We start from the raw sequence: 16884 nt of genomic DNA, 5'->3' as shown, positions 1-16884 counted from the left end.
TTATCTGTTCTGATTTTAAGATTGGGTGCTTTCTGTCCATTAACATAAGGTGGGTCGTTTGCAGCTAGCTGGTTTCATTTCTGGTTTTGTACAGGCAGCAACCAGCGCTACACGATACAGGTTACGTTACTTTTTTTTCTTTCTAATTTACCAGTGACTGGCTCATTAACCAGACAGCCGAAAGTGCTGTACAATAATGGGCTTTCTGTCCCTATAGGATGGGCTGCTTTGTTCTGAAGTGCCGCTGAGAGAAGCTTACTCTGTAATAACAAAGAAACCCAGAAATAGTATCTTCTTTGATTGAAAATAGACATGTGATCTTTCTTTTGTTTATGATTATAGCAGACTCTAAGTTACCGATACCAATGATGACAATCATAGTTGACCTCAAAAAATTGTTTCTTTTTGGAATTCCTCATGACTTCTGGATACCAGATTGTTTTTCTAATAAATATTTTATTTAGACTTATAGTTAATTGAATTTTAGCCCCTAGTAAAGGGGGTGTATAATTTATAAAAGGACAAAACAAATAATAATAACCCAATGGATATATACATTTTTACTCATTAATAATAAAAAATCTAGTATAAGTGGCAGTGAGTTACTAATTTCTGCTTATTAGGTTTTTAAAAATGATAATATTTAATTCTGGCCAAAATATGGAAAATCTGGTGTATGGTTGGCAGGAATATGAATTTGACAGCCTTTCTGGAAATTAATTTGGCAACAGTATTAAGACACTTAAAAAGTTACTACCTTTTCAAGGGCTTGGGAGAAATGAGGAGTGATTGCTAACCGGCATGGGGTTTTTTGGGGGGTGATTAAAATGTTCTAAATCAGATAATTATGATAGTTGCAACTCTGAGATACCAAAAAACACTGAATTTGACTGTCTACAAGGTATATTTTACGGTATGCAAACTGTATCTCTGTAATGCTGTTAAAATAGTTAGTGGTTTTTGATCTAGTACTTCCATTTAAAGTAATCATAAGTAAGGTCAGATTTATGCTCAGTGATACAGAGTTTTATTACCTTAAAAATTGTAAGCATCTCAGTTCAATTAGGGAAAGGTTTAAAAACTAATTGTGTCTGTGTATGATGTAATTAATCATCCTCAAGTTGTCAGTGCTTTTCTGGTGATAAAGGAAAACATATCTGTGGATTTTTAAATGAAGGAGAACGTTTTGAAACCAGGTAGCCTGTATCCTTCCATGGAGTATTTTATATGTGAATATTTTTTTAACTGAAGGGAATAATCTCTCTTGATATTTTGGGATATGTGTATGGATAATGAGTTATTTATTTTTTAAGCTTTTTACTGTGGAAAATTGGAGAACATATATATAAGCAGGCAGAATAATATTATGTATCGCCATGTACCTAGCTTTAAAACTGTTCAGTTCTTGGCCAATTTTGTGTGTTCTATACCCCAGTTCTTTTCCACCTCCTCCTTTCTTGTTTTGAGGCAAGAAACCAGTTTGTCCTGTAAAGTGTCCGACAGATTGTATTTTGCTGATTGCATCCCTGTGGCTTAACACATTCCTCTGTGCTCTTCTGTGTGTTTCCTATAAATTGGTAGCTAAATCTAGAGGCTTGACCAGATTTAGGGTAAAAAAAAATTTTTTTTGTCAGACTGGTAATAGTGTATTAATTTTATTGTTATTTTCTTCCTTAATTATGAACTATATTTTCTGAAATTTCTTCTACAAACATGCTTGCCATTAGAAATTAAAAAAAGTAAATATCATTAAGGAAAAGTCTGTTGTGAGCCTTCTACAGTTGGTAGAAGGAGTAATGGGCTGTGGGCAATAATCAAATTAAATAGTTCACATGTGATTACCGACTGAGCTACAAGGGAAGCCCGTGAATATCCAGAGTTGACTGCAATTGTAGTTGTTTTTGCTAAGTTGGAAAGTTCTCATGATGATTATAGTTGCTGAAAAAATGTTTTGCATGTTGTCTTATCCAGCTTGTACACTGTTATATCTGTATGTGAATTTTCTGGCTTGCAGAAATAGACATTGGAGGACGAAACTAATCCAGAGGAATCCTCCCTTATTTGTCTTCATTCCTTACTTATACCAATCTCACAAGTCCTTTATCTTCAATTATGTCTTGTCCTTGTACATAGTTGCAGAGTTGGTTATTTTTTTAACAGGTAGGCCTCCAATGCAGTTCAGTTCAGTCGCTCAGTCGTATCTGACTCTTTGCAATCCCATGGACTTCAGCACGCCAGGCTTCCTTGTCTATCACCAACTCCCAGAGCCTACTCAAACTCATGTCCATTGAGTTAGTGATGCCATCCAACCATCTCATCCTCTGTCACATCCAAGTTACCTCCATAAAATAAAAGACCCCTAAAGGAATTAATAACATTTGATATTGTCTTCCCTGATGGCTCAGTTGGTAAAGAATCCGCCTGCAATGCAGGAGACCCCGGTTCGATTCCTGGGTTGGGAAGATCTGCTGGAGAAGGGATAGGCGTCCCACTCCAGTATTCTTGGGCTTCCCTGGTGGCTCAGCTGGTAAAGAATCCACCTGCAATGTGGGAGACCTGGGTTCAATCCCTGGGTTGGGAAGATCCCCTGGAGAAGGGAAAGGCTGCCCACTCTAGTATTCTGGCCTGGAGAATTCCATGGACTATACAGTCCATGGGGTCACAGAGCTGGACACACTGAGCAACTTGCAGTTTCACTTTCAGGTACCTTGGAGGGGGCTTCGCAGGTGGTGCTAGTGATAAGAAGCTTATCTGCTAGTGCAGAAGATGTAAGAGATGCTGGTTCAATTCCTGGATTGGGAAGATCCCCTCGAGGAGGAAATGGCAACCCACTCCAGTACTCTTGCCTGGAGAATCCCATGGACAGAGGAGCCTGGCAGGGTCCATAGGGTCCCATAGAGTCAGACACAACTGAAGTGACTTAGCATGCATGCATGCAGGTACCTTGAAGAGGTCAACTCTAGTGGTTTGAGGTGAACTTTCCATTAATTAAGATTTTATCTATATGGAAGAAGCTATTTTTCCAAGAATTGTTATTTTACCTGGGGCTTCCCTCACAGCTCCGTTAGTAAAGAATCCACCTGCAATGCAGGATACCTGGTTGGATTCCTGGGTTGGGAAGATCTGCTGGAGAAGGGATTTCCACCCCACTGTTCTTGGGCTTCCCTTGTGACTCAACTGGTAAAGAATCCACCTGCAATGTGGGAGACCTGGGTTCAGTCCCTGGGTTGGGAAGATCCCCTGGAGAAGGGAAAAGCTACCCACTCCAGATCATGAGGGACCTTTTATGACAAAGGGTACTGAATTTTATCCTGCACATAAAGATGAATCAGCAAAGAGTTTTACACATGGTATATTTGCTGGATCATGAAGGCTAAAACTGTGAGCATCTTCTTGAACCAGATTTCCTGGTCAGTAATGCAGTTGGCCTGGAGAATTCCATGGACTGTATAGTCTCTGGGGTCACAAAGAGTCAGACATGACTGAGCGACTTTCATTCGCAGAAAAGCTTTTCTTCCTCTTAAATTTCTGCGTTGGCTTGTTCAAGGAAAGGTTATCCTATGTCTGGCTCTAAAATTGCATTATTGACTGGGATTAATCTGGTTCAAGAAGGTGCTCACAGTTTTAGCCTTCATGATCCAGCAAATATACCATGTGTAAAACTCTTTGCTGATTCATCTTTATGTGCAGGATAAAATTCAGTACCCTTTGTCATAAAGGGTCCCTCATAATCTGACTTCTTCCTCTCTCCCCATACTCATCCTCTCCCTCTGTTCTTTATGTTTGAGTTCTGTCAGACTACTTGTAGTTCCCTAAATATGTTATGCCAGCTGGCTGTTCTCCCTCTCTGAATATCCTCTCCTTTCTCACACTCTTTTCCTGTGTTGTCCTACCATTTCAAATCCCAGCTTAGATGTCCTCATTGTTATTGTTATCTTACATGCTATGTTACAAACATGTACTGACATAAATCCACTTGAGAATAAGGTCCATGTGTTACTCTTTTCTGTAACTGGCCTACTTACCATAAGGCCTCAGCATATAGTAGGCAATTAATAAATGTTTGAATTGAGTTGAAGCATAGGTGGGGGCTCGAACAGACTACTGAAAGAGTTCAGCTCTTCGAGAAACTGTATTTTTATTGCCATCATCTTTGAAAAACTGACGTTTCTTAGGAAAGTTTAGTATCCTTTCTCTACCCCAGTTTGTATTTGCATTAGCAGTTGTGATCTGGAAAGTGGAAATTGCAGACAGTCTGGATTGCCTCCCTCAAGAGCCCTCCCAGGTACTTCAGAGAACAGAGAGTCGTGCCACATCGTGCTGCTGGGACATAGAAGCAACAGCTCGGGGGAGCAAGATGCTCTCAGCCCTTATCCCTGGCCTTGTTAAACTTCCTTGTTTGTTGAGGTGATGAACTGGCTTTGGAGAGAAGATTAATGGCCTTGGGGCAGCTCTTGAGGCTTACTCCTGTTAAACTACTTTCATTCTTTAATTTCGTGTATAATTACAGTATCCTTGAAGTGATGGGGTGGAAATACTGGAATAGGGTTGCCATGAATGACTGGGTTTCTCTAAGTTCTTGGTTTCTTCCATCCCTCACTTTTTGTGTTGTTTAAAATACATAACATGGATTCATGTTTATTGAAAACAGTGCAAAACATCTAGAGACCAAAATTAAAGTTCCTCTGACAGTCCCTGCATGCATATGTGTATTCATAGATACACACAGATGCAGCTTTACAAAAAAAAAAAAGGATTATACTCTTAGTATGGTATTCTGTGAATATGTCAGGTCATTAGGTCATGTGTTGTATTGAGAAGATGAGATCGTTTATAACCATGAATGATCTCTTGGTCATCCTTATTCTCGTTTGATCAGTTGCTGTGATGATAGCTAATAACACTGCTCCTTTGTAAAATTGAATAGGACATATATATTGGGCATATATAGGTGCCTTGTTTGTATTTTCTTGTCTTTTTAGCAAGATCAACCATGGTATTTTAAAAGATAGTTTTATTTGTTTATATTTGCCTCTGCTGGGTCTTTGTGGACGTGCAGGCTTTTCTCAAGTGTCGGTGAGCAGGGGCTACTCTGTCTAGTTGAGGTGCCCAGGCTCGTCATTACAGTGGCCTGTTCCGGTTGAGGAGCACGGGCCCTAGGGCATATGGGCTCAGTAGCTGCAGCTCCCGTGCTCCAGAGCGCAGGCTCAGTAGCTGTGGCGCACAGGCTTGGTTGCTCCACAGCGTGTGGGATCTTCCTGGACCAGAGGTTGACTCTATCTCTTCTGCATTGGCAGGCGGATTCTTTACCACTGAGCACCAGGGAAGCCAACTATGATACTTTTATAAGTGATTTACGTATGTTGTTTCTAATACCTACAAACAGTCCTGCATGATTTATTATTGTTAATATCACATATAGATGAGGAAACTGAGGCTTAAGGAGGTTTAAGCTAAGTTACTCAGAGTCATACAACTAAGAGTGCCTGTTCAGAGAATAGACTCGAGTCAATCTAGCTTTAAAAGCCATACCTCACTGCCCTGTTGAACTGCTTCTCTGGTGATGCATTTGGCCTCCCTCAGTTCCTTGGTGGCTCAGTGGTAAAGAATCTGCCTGTCAGTGCAGGAGACGCGGGTTTGATTCCTGGGTTGTTAAGATCCCTGGAGAAGGAAATGGCAACCCACTCCAGTTCTTGACTGGGAAATCCCACGGACAGAGTAGCCTGGTGGGTTACAGTCCATGGATTTGCAAAGAGTCGGACACAACTTAGCAACTAAACAACAACAACAAAGATCTTAGTTGTTTCTCAAACCATCTTCAGTGAAGGACTAGTGTTGTCATTTTCCCCGGTCTATATCTGATCAATATTTTTGTAAAATACAATATAAATAAGTTACTAGATAAGTTAAAAGGGCACACAAAATACAAACCCAAATATATCCTTATGTTCGAAATTACGTGGTCAGATTGCTATAAAAATTACTAAATTCTTGCTTTCAGTTTCTGTACTTACTTCCTGACAGTCTGGTAAGATCACTGGACTACAGACACTCTGCAGGGCACTGCCCTGAAGGCTTTTGACTTGGATCATAGAAAGACTCATAAGAACCAGTCTTTTTTTTTTTTTTTTTGAAAAAAAATTTTATTGTGAAAGATTTTAAATATATACAGAAGTAGAGAGGACAGCATAAAGAATTTCATGTACTCATCACCCAGCTTCAGCAGTGAAGAACTCACAGTCAGTCTTATTTCTTCTTCTTTCACATCCTTTGCCCCTTGGCAGGCTATTGTTTTGACAGAAATCCCAAATACGTCATTTCATTCATAAATATCTTAGTATGTATCTCTAAAAGATAGGGACTCTTTAAAAACATAACTTCCATAATATCATCATATCCCCCCAAATTAACAATAATTCCTTAACATTTTCAGATCTACTGTCAGTGTTCTGATTTCCCCAATTTTTTTGTAAACATCTCTTTATGCAACCATATTTATTCCTTCAAATAATAATTAGCTTTTCCTTCATTCTGTTAATGCGATACATTACAGTTGTTGATTTTTGTATCTTGAACCACCCTTGCGTTCCTGGGATAAATGCCTAGAATTAGTCATGGTGTATAAAATCCTTTTACTATGCTGCTGAATTCATGTTGATAATATTTTATTGAGGATTTTTGCCTCTATATTCATAACGTGTATTGGACTGCAGTTTCCTTGTAGTGTTTTGTCTGGCTTTGGTATCAGTAATGTTCTCCTCATTAAATGAGTCAGGTTTTCTGGGAAGTTTGAGAAGGGTTGATGTCAATTCTGAAGAACTGGTTTTTAGATGGAGCTTTAGTGCTCACTTTCTATGTGTCCTTGACCAAGGTGGTTCACTTTTTTGAGCCTTTGTTCCTTTATCTGAAAAAGGATGTCTGATTGAGTTAGCTGTTCTTTAATGCACCTCTGTCAGTTTATTGCCCTGAACCAGGGTCTAATTTTATAGAAAGATGTTTTCATCAAAACAACTTGTTCAGTTCGAGAATTAATTTTGGGGATTCCCTGGCTGTCCAGTGGTTAGGACTCTGAGCTTTAACTGCTAAGGGCCCAGGTTCAGTCACTGGTTGGGGAACTCAGATCCCATAAGCCATGCAGTATGGCAGAAAACAGACAAGAAAAAAGATGAATTTCTTCTTGAAATTAATAGAATCACAGACTTGAAAGTTGAAAGCGGCTCTTAGTTTATTTGATTTAGTCATTTGCCTTTGCAGAAGCAAATTCTTATCTCTACACTGTAGGTAAAATAGCTAAAGTCCATTGACTTTAAGTGATTTTTCTCAAGGTGTATAGCTAGCGCTTAAGTCTGTTTACCACAGAACCAGTAGTGCACATATGGTCTTTTATGAAATTAGCTTAAGTGGATAATGATCTTCTCTTTTTCCTTCCCTTTAGGTTCTTTGCCTTGACATCCCTTCGTCTTGTGTTTTTACTTGCATTCAGCTCAATGATTATTGTGTGTATAGATCAATGGAAGAACAAAATCTGGCCTGAAATAAAAGGTGAGCTTGGTAGGATTTGGAACATTCTGAACCAGAAATTGTCCGTCATTTTTACCTGTAGTTTTAGGAGTTTCTGGAGGAGTATGTGAAGCTGGGAATAGCTTTTGAAGTCTGAATTATTTGCTTTAGGAGACACTTGAAGGGCTAGTGCCCCACCCCCAGTTCCTTAGAACTGAGTTCTGTCCTTCCCATTGTTGTGAAGCTCAGGAAATCTGTATCCACCACCTGAGATATCCTTTCTTTCATAATTGGCGTGAGGAATAAATAGTCCTTAAGTTGTTAAATAATTTTCCTCACTGGTTACTGCATCGTTACCAAGGCAGTATCAATTTGCCTCTCAGGAATTTCTTTTAAATTGTTTAAAAATACTGATAAATAGGAGGTTAGGGGAGTAAGGAATAACAGCAGCTTTGGGATTTTGGAGCGAGGAGAGGAGTAAGAGTGGCGTTACAGTTAGCAGAGGTAGGCAGCGGCAGGCTGGGCAGTTGGTTTGGGTGGAGAGTGAGAGTGAGGAAAATTGATGTAGGTTGAACACGTTATTTTTTGAAGTGCTGGCAGAATATTCAAACCAGAGGGTACAGTTTTTAAATACATTACCATCCTATTTCGCAGAGACTTCAAGGAATCATATAGTTCACCCACCTGTCCTAGGGCTGGTGAATGTCAGAAGACCTTTCGTCACTGATTGTAGTTAATGGGTCTCTTTTGAATAGCAGGTTTCCAGAGTTAAAATAGTCATAACATGCCCTCATGACCTGGCACACATTGATGCATACGAGCAACCCAGACACACTTGAGGGGTGGGTGGGATGAACTCTTTGTGTGCACCTAGGCTCTCAGCTGCAGTAATCAGAAGGGGCCCTAATGCGCCGTTTGCGCTCCCACCCCATCCTGCCGGAGAAATGAGCGGGCATCGCCCTCACTTCCTTGTCTGTAGCTCCCTAACTGGCGCTGTAACATGGTGTCTCCTTTTTATTGGCTGTTACTGTTTTTCCTTTTCTCCAAACCTATTAAAACTTGAGCTATCAGACCAACAGCCTAACATTTTCATGTTTTGTTTTCCCTACCAACTAATGCTGGTGTTTGTTTTAATATTGTAGTGCCAAGACCCGACGCGTTAGACAATGAGAGGTATGGAATGCTAATTAAATCCCTTTTTGTTGCTCTGATTGATTCTCTTGTTGTAATATTCTGGTTACAGGTTGTTAACTCCATGTTTTGGATACACATTAGAAGCTGAGAACCTAGTCTGTTGCAAATAATCATTTTAACAAATCCTAAAGTTCAGGCAGCAGTAGGTTGAGATGCTCAGTGTCCTGTGGTACTTGTAAGAGACATTTCTGAGAAAGCAGCATTAGCGTGCTGACGTACCAAGAAATTATGCAGCCTGTGTAAAAACTTAGAGGCAACTTACCTCATTTGTCTCTGGCTTTTATAAAAACCAGGCCATTTAGTGTTTTCTGTGAACTTTGGCCGTTTAAAGTTCCTGGTCAGAAAACACATTCGTTTCTGGCATCAGCAAGCCAAAGATCCCTCTTGTGGCTTACAGCTCCTGCTTTCATTTTTCAGTTCATTCATGTCATATGTTGGATTGTCTCTGCTGGGTTTGTTTTGGTTTTGTTTTATTTGTTTTCTCTCTAAGGGGCACATCCATTGGCTCCACCTCACCTGCCGCAGTGCTGTCAGACTGTGCTTTACGTTTTCTCCTGGATTGCAATCACAGTGAATTGCAATAGTCTGAGCACAGGAAAGATGCTTTTAAGCACAAAGGGCCTAGGAGCTGGTGGCAGGTTTACACATGTGGATTGGGCTGCTGGCTCAGGGTGGAGGTGTCAGAACAAGTTTGCCCTCCTAGTCCTTAAATTCAAGTTTCAACCTGGAGAGCCAAGAAGAAAGTCGTGCTTCACCTCTAGAGCACCTCGGGCTAGCCACTCCCCAGCCCCTATTTAAACCCGGAACCATCGGCTGCCTTCACAGTGAGATGGGGGGGAACCCTCAGCACCCTCCTTTCACAGCTCCCCCTTCTCTTTCCCATAGCTGGGGTTTTGTGCACCCTCGGTTGCTCAGCGTGCCCGAGCTCTGCCACCACGTAGCTGAAGTCTGGGTTAGTGGGACCATTTTCATAAGGAATCTTTTGCTTTTCAAAAAGCAAAACCCAGGCAAGGTAAGACTCTTCCCTTTTTCACTCTTATTTCTGGCTTCTCAGTTCAGTTCATGCTAAACTGAAACAGCCCTTTTACCTTTTACTACCTATCCTCATTCAAGAACGAAAAGACCATGGTGCTGGTAGAGACAAGGGAAGTCATAGGAAGGGGCTTCTGACCAGCCACTAGGACTAAGGCAAGAACTCGGTGACTCCTTCAGGTGCTTGCCACTTAGATTAGGCCATCTTCCTGCCCCAAGATGGGAAAGAAAGCTTGCTTGTGTGCATTCTGTGTCATATTAAACATGTGGTAAGTGGTTGAGTTTTTTCATTTTATTTTACTTTGCCTTAAAAAAAGCCCACCACCAGCACTTGTTTTCAGAGAGAATTTTTGGCTCAGTCCTATTCAAACCATTTCCCAGCACGAAAGGTGCAGCCCTGTGGGGTTAGCCATGTGAGAAGAGTTTGAATAGAAGTGGACATGCTCCCTTTCCTCCCCAGCAGAATCACCAGCAGCAGCAGTGGCTAGGTACATGTCATTCTGACATGTCCATGCTTTATTCAGAGGTCATAAAAAATCATTTCAATCACATCTCCATCTTACCTGCCCCACATCCCCACCCCATCCCCTGCCATATGGCAGAAACTTAATATTGTTTCCTGACATCCCTAGTTCTGCTTGCTGAGCTGTGGGATACTGACCTTTTTGGCTGTCTTGGGCCGCTACATCCCTGGGCTCCTGCTCTCCTACTTAATTCGTAAGTATGGTATATACCTCCCCCACAAGCTTAACATACTCATAGCTTTTCTAGCTGTAGCTAACTTTGTCTAGAGAGAGAACTTTTATATTTTTGTTCTCCAGGAAATGACCTTTTTCATTTTCATGTCCTGTTTAGAGTCATGAAAATACCTTTCTTCTTACCTGTGTCAAGCTCCCACATATAAATTCCTTTTCTTACCAAGTTTTAGAAACTGACAAGGGTCCACTAACCAGTTATAAAGAAAGGACTGTCTGTCCCTATTTCAGGAGGGAATTTTTAGAGTCAGTGTATTGTGTAACAGTAGGACATAACTCTTAGGATTCTGTTCTAGATTCTGTTTACTCTGTAGGTTACTAGGTTCTGTTTACCTGGAGCACTTCCCCCCCCCCACCCCCACCCCCCCAGAGCAGTTTTGTAAATGTAGTTAACTTCATATTGGCATGAACTCTGTCTACCTGAGGCTGGAAGAACTGAGCAGTGATGACCCTGGTGATTAAATAGCAGAAGCTCGAATGACGTTGTGTGGCTGCCGAGGCGTCGTTAGCATCTGGTCTTGTTGATGCTCGGTGACACCCATATGCAGGTGACAGCACTGATTCTGCCCTTGATGCATCAGCAGCATAGTCCACTGTGCACGGCGCTGTTGGGGCTACAGAAGTCTCTGACCCCAGATCTTCACCTCGTGAAGATGACCTGCAGAATTAGGCAGGACCGTTCCACACTGGGTCCCAGCCCTAAGGACACACGGCAGAGGGACAGTCAGGACTGTATGCAGCCCTTCCTCCATTTCACCACTCTTTCTCACTCCTCTCAGTTGTCACTGTCATGATGTGGCCCCTCGCTGTGTACCACCGGCTGTGGGACCGAGTGTATGTGCGGCTGAAGCCCGCACTGCAGCGGCTGGACTTCAGCGTTCGTGGCTACATGATGTCCAAGCAGAGAGAGAGACAATGTAAGTGTCCAGGGGAACCTCCCGTCCATTTGGGCAGTTTGGGGAGAAGGAGAAGCCCAGAGGTTTGGCATCATAGGTCCTTGAACGTGGAGAAGTGGGATGTGATTGCTGTATAGGGGGGTGGTAGGTAAAAGTGATGATCTACTCTAGGGAAATCTCTGCAGGCTTGCCAGTTTTTCCCTTTGGAATTATAGACACTCCCATTTTAAACAAATATGAGAAAAGTTCTCCCAAGTCATATAAAAGACAGTGAAGATATTCCCAGTGTTAGCTGCTTTTTATGAAGCACGTCCCATGTGCCCAAGCACTGAGCTGGCTGCTTTGCATACGTTGTCTGTACAACACCCTTAAAAAGAGGGTGGTATTTTCCTTTTCTGGTTGAGGAAACTAAAGCTCACGGTTAGTAAAGGGCAGAATAGGTCTTTTAAACTCCTCAGCTGGGCCTCTGTTCACTCCTGAAAGCTGCCTTCCCAAAGCGATTGAAAACTGGCTTCTGAAGCCTGGTGTGTACTAGCCTGAGATCCTCCAACCCACAAGCAACAGGCAAGCGGACTTTTCCCTCTCTTCCGTGGTGCGGTCAGGCTGGGTCTGCATTAAGCCCTGGCCTTCTAAGAGCCCTGCACACGAGCGCCAAGGCCCGGCTCTGCCCGGCGCAGCCAGCTGAACAGCACCACTCCTCAAAGCCTGACTCAGCCAGGTGGGGTGTCTCCCTTCGCCTTCTCTGTGATAGTGTCCACTTTTCACACTGATATCTGATCTTGAGGCTTGTTGACAAGTCTGGTAGTTGACCTCTCCAGAACAAAAAGGGTTTCTTTCCTGTGTTATCATGTTATCAGCTTACCTTGCCACTTAGGCAGCTCCTTCCTCAGACATCGTTCTGTAGGTTTAAGGGGTTCATTCTCTGGTATTCTGACTTTAATGCCTTTGAAATTCAAAGGGGGCGGGAGTTTGCCCTCAAGGGAAGGTGTTCATGGCTTCTGCTCTTCCTACACAGTGCGTCGCAGAGCTCTCCACCCAGAGCGTGCTGCAGACAACCACAGTGACAGCGAGGAGGAGCTTGCAGCCTTCTGTCCTCAGGTATCTGGGGTGTGGGAGCTGCCTCACTGGCCAGTCTTTTTAGCTCCTTTTTTACCATCTGGTACTCCTGTTTAGACAGTAAACAGGTTTCCAGGCTCACTGTGGGCTCTCTAAGGACCCAGCTTCTTGCCTTTCTCCAAGGACCTTCCTGCTCCCAAGTGCAGTGAGGAGAGAAGCTAGTATTATATTGGGACTTTGTATGTAGATCTCAGTTTGAGTCTGGTGACGAGCACACCCTCTTCCACGTCTCCTTTTAACCCCTGCCATCAGGGCAGAACTTCTGCAACTGACATGATCTCTCTTTAAACAGCCCAGCTTGCCTTAGGTCAAGCGGTAACCTGTGCATATCCTCCCAGCCACCTGTGAAAAGTATTCTCTCGGTCAGTTATTTGCTTCAGAGTATAAGTGGCTGGTTGACTCTCAAGGCTGCTTTCCTTCCTGGGCTCAAGATTAATGAAAAAGAGTGTTTTCCCTGGGGGAGCAGCCTGAAAGGGGTCAGGATTCTGACTAAAGTTGCCATCCATGCCTGGTTACACTGTTAGCCTTAGGGGTAGCCTTTGGGGCCAGCTCACTGGTGAAGCTGTAAGTGGCAAACTGCACCTGTTTCTGCTGGCACCGTTTCTTCATGCTTGTTGGTCTTGTCTTTTCCTCAGCTGGATGATTCCACTGTTGCCAGGGAACTGGCCATCACAGACTCCGAGCACTCGGATGCTGAGGTCTCCTGTACAGACAACGGTACATTCAACCTTTCACGGGGCCAAACACCTCTAACAGAAGGCTCTGAAGGTGAGAGGAACCTTGGACCCAAGTTGATACTGGCTCTGACTGTTGCCGCTCAGCTTTGCAGGCAGCAGGGACACTACCCCCGCCTCTCCTGTTTTCCGAGCTGTGGATTAGGTGGCGGAGCAGCTTCAGGGGCATGGCTCCAGCCAGATGGCACTGCTGCTCCCCTGGAAGTCCTCAGTCGCTTAGTGGCCTCAGGATCAAAGCTCATGGGGGACACGGCAGAGAAAGGGGAAGTTCTTTGGCCAGTAAAGGTAACCGCAGTCTATAAGTGGAGCGGGAAGGCTGACCAGTGCCAGAAATCCAGAGTTGGAAACATCTGGTTATTTGGGGCTGACGTGGTGGGGCTGGGGCACAGGAAGGCCAGGCAGTTGCCATGTCTCAGACACTCCTCTGTTCTCCCAGACCTAGATGGTCACAGTGATCCAGAGGAATCCTTCGCCAGAGACCTTCCAGACTTCCCTTCCATTAACGTGGATCCTGCTGGCCTGGATGATGAGGACGATACCAGCATTGGGATGCCCAGCTTGATGTACCGGGTCCCACCGGGGGCCGAGGAGTCTCAGGGCCCTCCTGCCAGCCGGGAAGAGGCCGCACTGCCAGAGCTTTTGCTTGGTGCCCTGCCTGCAGGATCCAACCTTACCAGCAACCTTGCTAGCCTGGTTTCACAGGGCATGATCCAGCTGGCCCTGTCAGGGGCCTCCCAGCCAGGCCCTTCTGGCCTACCTCCCCGGAGAGCCACCAGAGGTGTCCTCAGGGCACCCAGTTCAGACCTGGACACTGACGCTGAGGGGGATGACTTTGAACTTCTGGACCAGTCAGAGCTGAATCAGCTGGACCCTGCCAGTTCTAGGAGCCACTGAGGAGAGACTTCCTTTGGGGGGGTCACTGTGGTTTAAGTTTTTTTTCTCCCCATTCCACTTAAGGTGAAGGGGCAAGGGAAGAACCCAGGTCCCACTCTCTGAATTATATATGTATGCACTGTGGCCTGGCTGATGCTCAGAGGCCTACTCAGAGAAGATACTCACTCCCTTGCTATCAGCTAGATGCTGATATCTGAGCTCAAGTCACCGAAGTGAGAGTGTGCTCCCCTGAGGGACACTTCTCTCCATCAGGATGGTGGTACTTTTGGGGAACAAAGTAGTCAAGGGTATTGGTTCCCTTTCGAGGGGATGCTGCTGTATGCTTCTAGGTCTGGGTGCTCAGAGGCCCTCAGTGAATAGATCCCTTTCCTTCCTCCCTCCATTTATCATCTCCCTAGAGCTCCAAGTCAGGCAGCTGGAAGAGTTTTACTGTCCTCTTTTGCTAAGCCATGGTTGATTTGCTTTTTTCTAAGCAAACTTGTCCTTTGGTTCTGCAGAGCAGGCCTGCTCCCCTTGCCTCAGCCCATCCTCATTTCTTGAGGCCTACCCCCTAGTGCTCCAGAATCTTGCTTGTGAAGTTTTAGAATGTGAACATGAGGTGTGGGTGGGCCTCTTCCACATTACTTTGGGCTGTGGGGTCAGTGGGTTGGGAGGGTGAACGCCTCTGTAGCTCCCAGACTGACTCACTGTTTTGGAGCTGCTTGATTATTTTTGGTGCTGCTAACCCCTGGCTCCATTTGCCCATCAGCCTGAGCAACGAGCATAGCAATACCATACCATTCCATACCTATTTCCATGTTCCCGTTCCTTCCCCTGCTCCTCCTCTGGAGAAGCAATAATCCCACACAGGCCATGTCAGAGTAGCACTTTACAGACGGCTCAGTGGCATTCATCCCAGGAGCCACCAGCTCTTCTTGCACCAGCTCTTCTTACCCTCTGTTCAGCTCCTTTAATAATTTTGTTTTCAACTGCCCAGTTTGGCAGGGCCTCTTTTAAGATGAGCCCAGTTAGCAAGGATGTGTCTGTAATCAGCAGAAACCCCTGTATGGGGTATCTGTTCTACTCCCCCTAGTAAAAATCATGTGAGACAAAAACAAAATGATCATTAGTTCTAAACCCATGCCTCCCCAATCAGAGCTCAAGCCGAATTCTCCTAATCATCTTTCCCTCCACATAAATTAACCCTTTGCTGATCCTCAGGGACCACTCCCTCCAACACCCTGCACCTGGGTGATGGATGTTGGACAGAGCCCGTTTTCACGTGCTGCAAGTGGGAGTGCACTAACGTGTTTGCTCTTGGTTGGTGGACAAGGTAGAGGCCAGGGAGTGAAAATAGTCAACGGTGAGAGGAGAGAAGAGCTTGGTGTCTGATTCAGCCACTTCCCTTTGTGTGAAGTTTAGAGTAACAGCCTCTCCCTCACTTTAGGGTTCTCAGACTTTAGGACACCTCTCTTCTCAGAGCCCAGATGTCTTACAGGTGAGCTCTGATGTGGAAGAAAACAGGAGGTGTGGGAAAGGAGTGGGATTTTGTGCGTTTGCATGAGTGTGTGTAGCTTCAAGCCTTGGGAGTTGGTAGGAGGGAGAAAAGGAAGGAGAGCAAAATCTTTGGAAGGTGTGTTTTGTACCTGCGGATCCTGCTCTGAATCTCCTTAGTCCTCCACTGTGAATCCGGATGGGGATGTGGGTGGGAAGGGTGCTGGGGAATAAATCTTGTATGAGAACAACCTTTAAGAGACTTACGTTGAATGGTGTCTTAGCCTTGAAAGGTCTTGCTAATCTGAGATGTTACAGGAGGTGACAGCCTCAAAGAAAGCCCAGTGTGTGAGGGACCCACTTGCCCATCCTTGGTTTTTTGTTTTGTGACGGCCAGAAAAATCACCATGGTAGGCTACCCCCCATCTCCAGGAAAGCCCAGATAGGAGCATAACTGGCACTCCTGGCCAGCATCTAACCTGCAGTTCCAGCATTTCTAATTCTTAATACTGTCCGCTAAACGTGTGAAGAGAAGTACAGGTTTCAAAGGCTAATGAGATTTGAGGTAATAGAGGCTTTTAAAAGTAGCACCATGCCCCACTGGATTGTTTGAGCTGCAGCAACAGCTGCTCTTTGGCCTTCAGCTGACCTCAGAAACTAGAAATAACTTATTTTAAGGCTTTGTCCCACTGGCCACTGTGGGCAGGAATGGAAAGCACCTGTCAGGTGTTGCCGTAAGACTGTCTCTGCCAAAAGGAAACTTCTACAAGCTTTGTGGCTTACAATCAGCCCCCTCCCAATCATACCTTCAACGACAGCATGTGCTGAGCGCCCCCTGCGTGAGATGCTCGGTAACGGGCAAACAAACGCAGCATTATTCCTTGCAGGGCGCCTAAGCGTCGTTCTGTTAAGTCTTCACAACCCCCCACCACACGCAAGCACCTCTTGTTCCCATTTTACAAAAGATAAAAACCGAGAAAAAGGCTTGGGCCGTGGGACGGGACACGCCTTTGGGTAACTGTGACCTTGAGCAAGTCACTTGCCCAGCGGGAGCTGATGCCGAGACTCCTTTCCGCTCAAATACTCAGTCCAGCTCAAGGTCACGAGTGCTCAGCGGCCGCTGGAACTGGGTCCCGAGACTCCAAGGCGTGATACCCTACAGCCGTGGTTCCGAAGGGAGGAAGGGAGAGGGTCGAAGCGCACACGCCACCTCTCCAGCAGAGGCCCAGGCCGCTGGGGCGGGAGCCGTACTCCCCAGAGCAGGCAGAGCTGAACTACGGTGCCCGGGAA

The 16884-nt window shown here is 44.7% G+C and overlaps 1 protein-coding gene across 7 annotated transcripts in view; it reads left to right on the top strand.

Moving 5' to 3' along the window:
* RETREG3 (reticulophagy regulator family member 3) overlaps window positions 1–15845 on the top strand; it is a 65696-nt gene extending 49851 nt beyond the window's left edge. For 4 of the 7 annotated variants that reach the window (XM_060395646.1, XM_060395643.1, XM_060395645.1 and 1 more), the window contains 7 exons: window positions 7436–7542; window positions 8643–8673; window positions 9580–9706; window positions 10359–10443; window positions 11261–11398; window positions 12393–12475; window positions 13129–15845. In XM_060395646.1, coding sequence (XP_060251629.1) covers window positions 7488–7542; window positions 8643–8673; window positions 9580–9706; window positions 10359–10443; window positions 11261–11398; window positions 12393–12475; window positions 13129–14121 — 1512 coding nt within the window. In that variant the 5' untranslated portion in view covers window positions 7436–7487 and the 3' untranslated portion in view covers window positions 14122–15845. Of the gene's footprint in view, window positions 1–7435; window positions 7543–8642; window positions 8674–9579; window positions 9996–10358; window positions 10444–11260; window positions 11399–12392; window positions 12476–13128 lie in introns of those variants that run through there. The other 3 variants (XM_004012940.6, XM_012186125.5, XM_060395647.1) reach the window with 3 other exon arrangements.
* The last annotated feature ends 1039 nt before the right edge of the window (window positions 15846–16884 follow it).

Source organism: Ovis aries, chromosome 11, assembly GCF_016772045.2.
Source record: "Ovis aries strain OAR_USU_Benz2616 breed Rambouillet chromosome 11, ARS-UI_Ramb_v3.0, whole genome shotgun sequence".
Classification (NCBI taxonomy): domain Eukaryota; kingdom Metazoa; phylum Chordata; class Mammalia; order Artiodactyla; family Bovidae; genus Ovis; species Ovis aries.
This window is presented reverse-complemented; position numbering and strand designations above follow the sequence as displayed.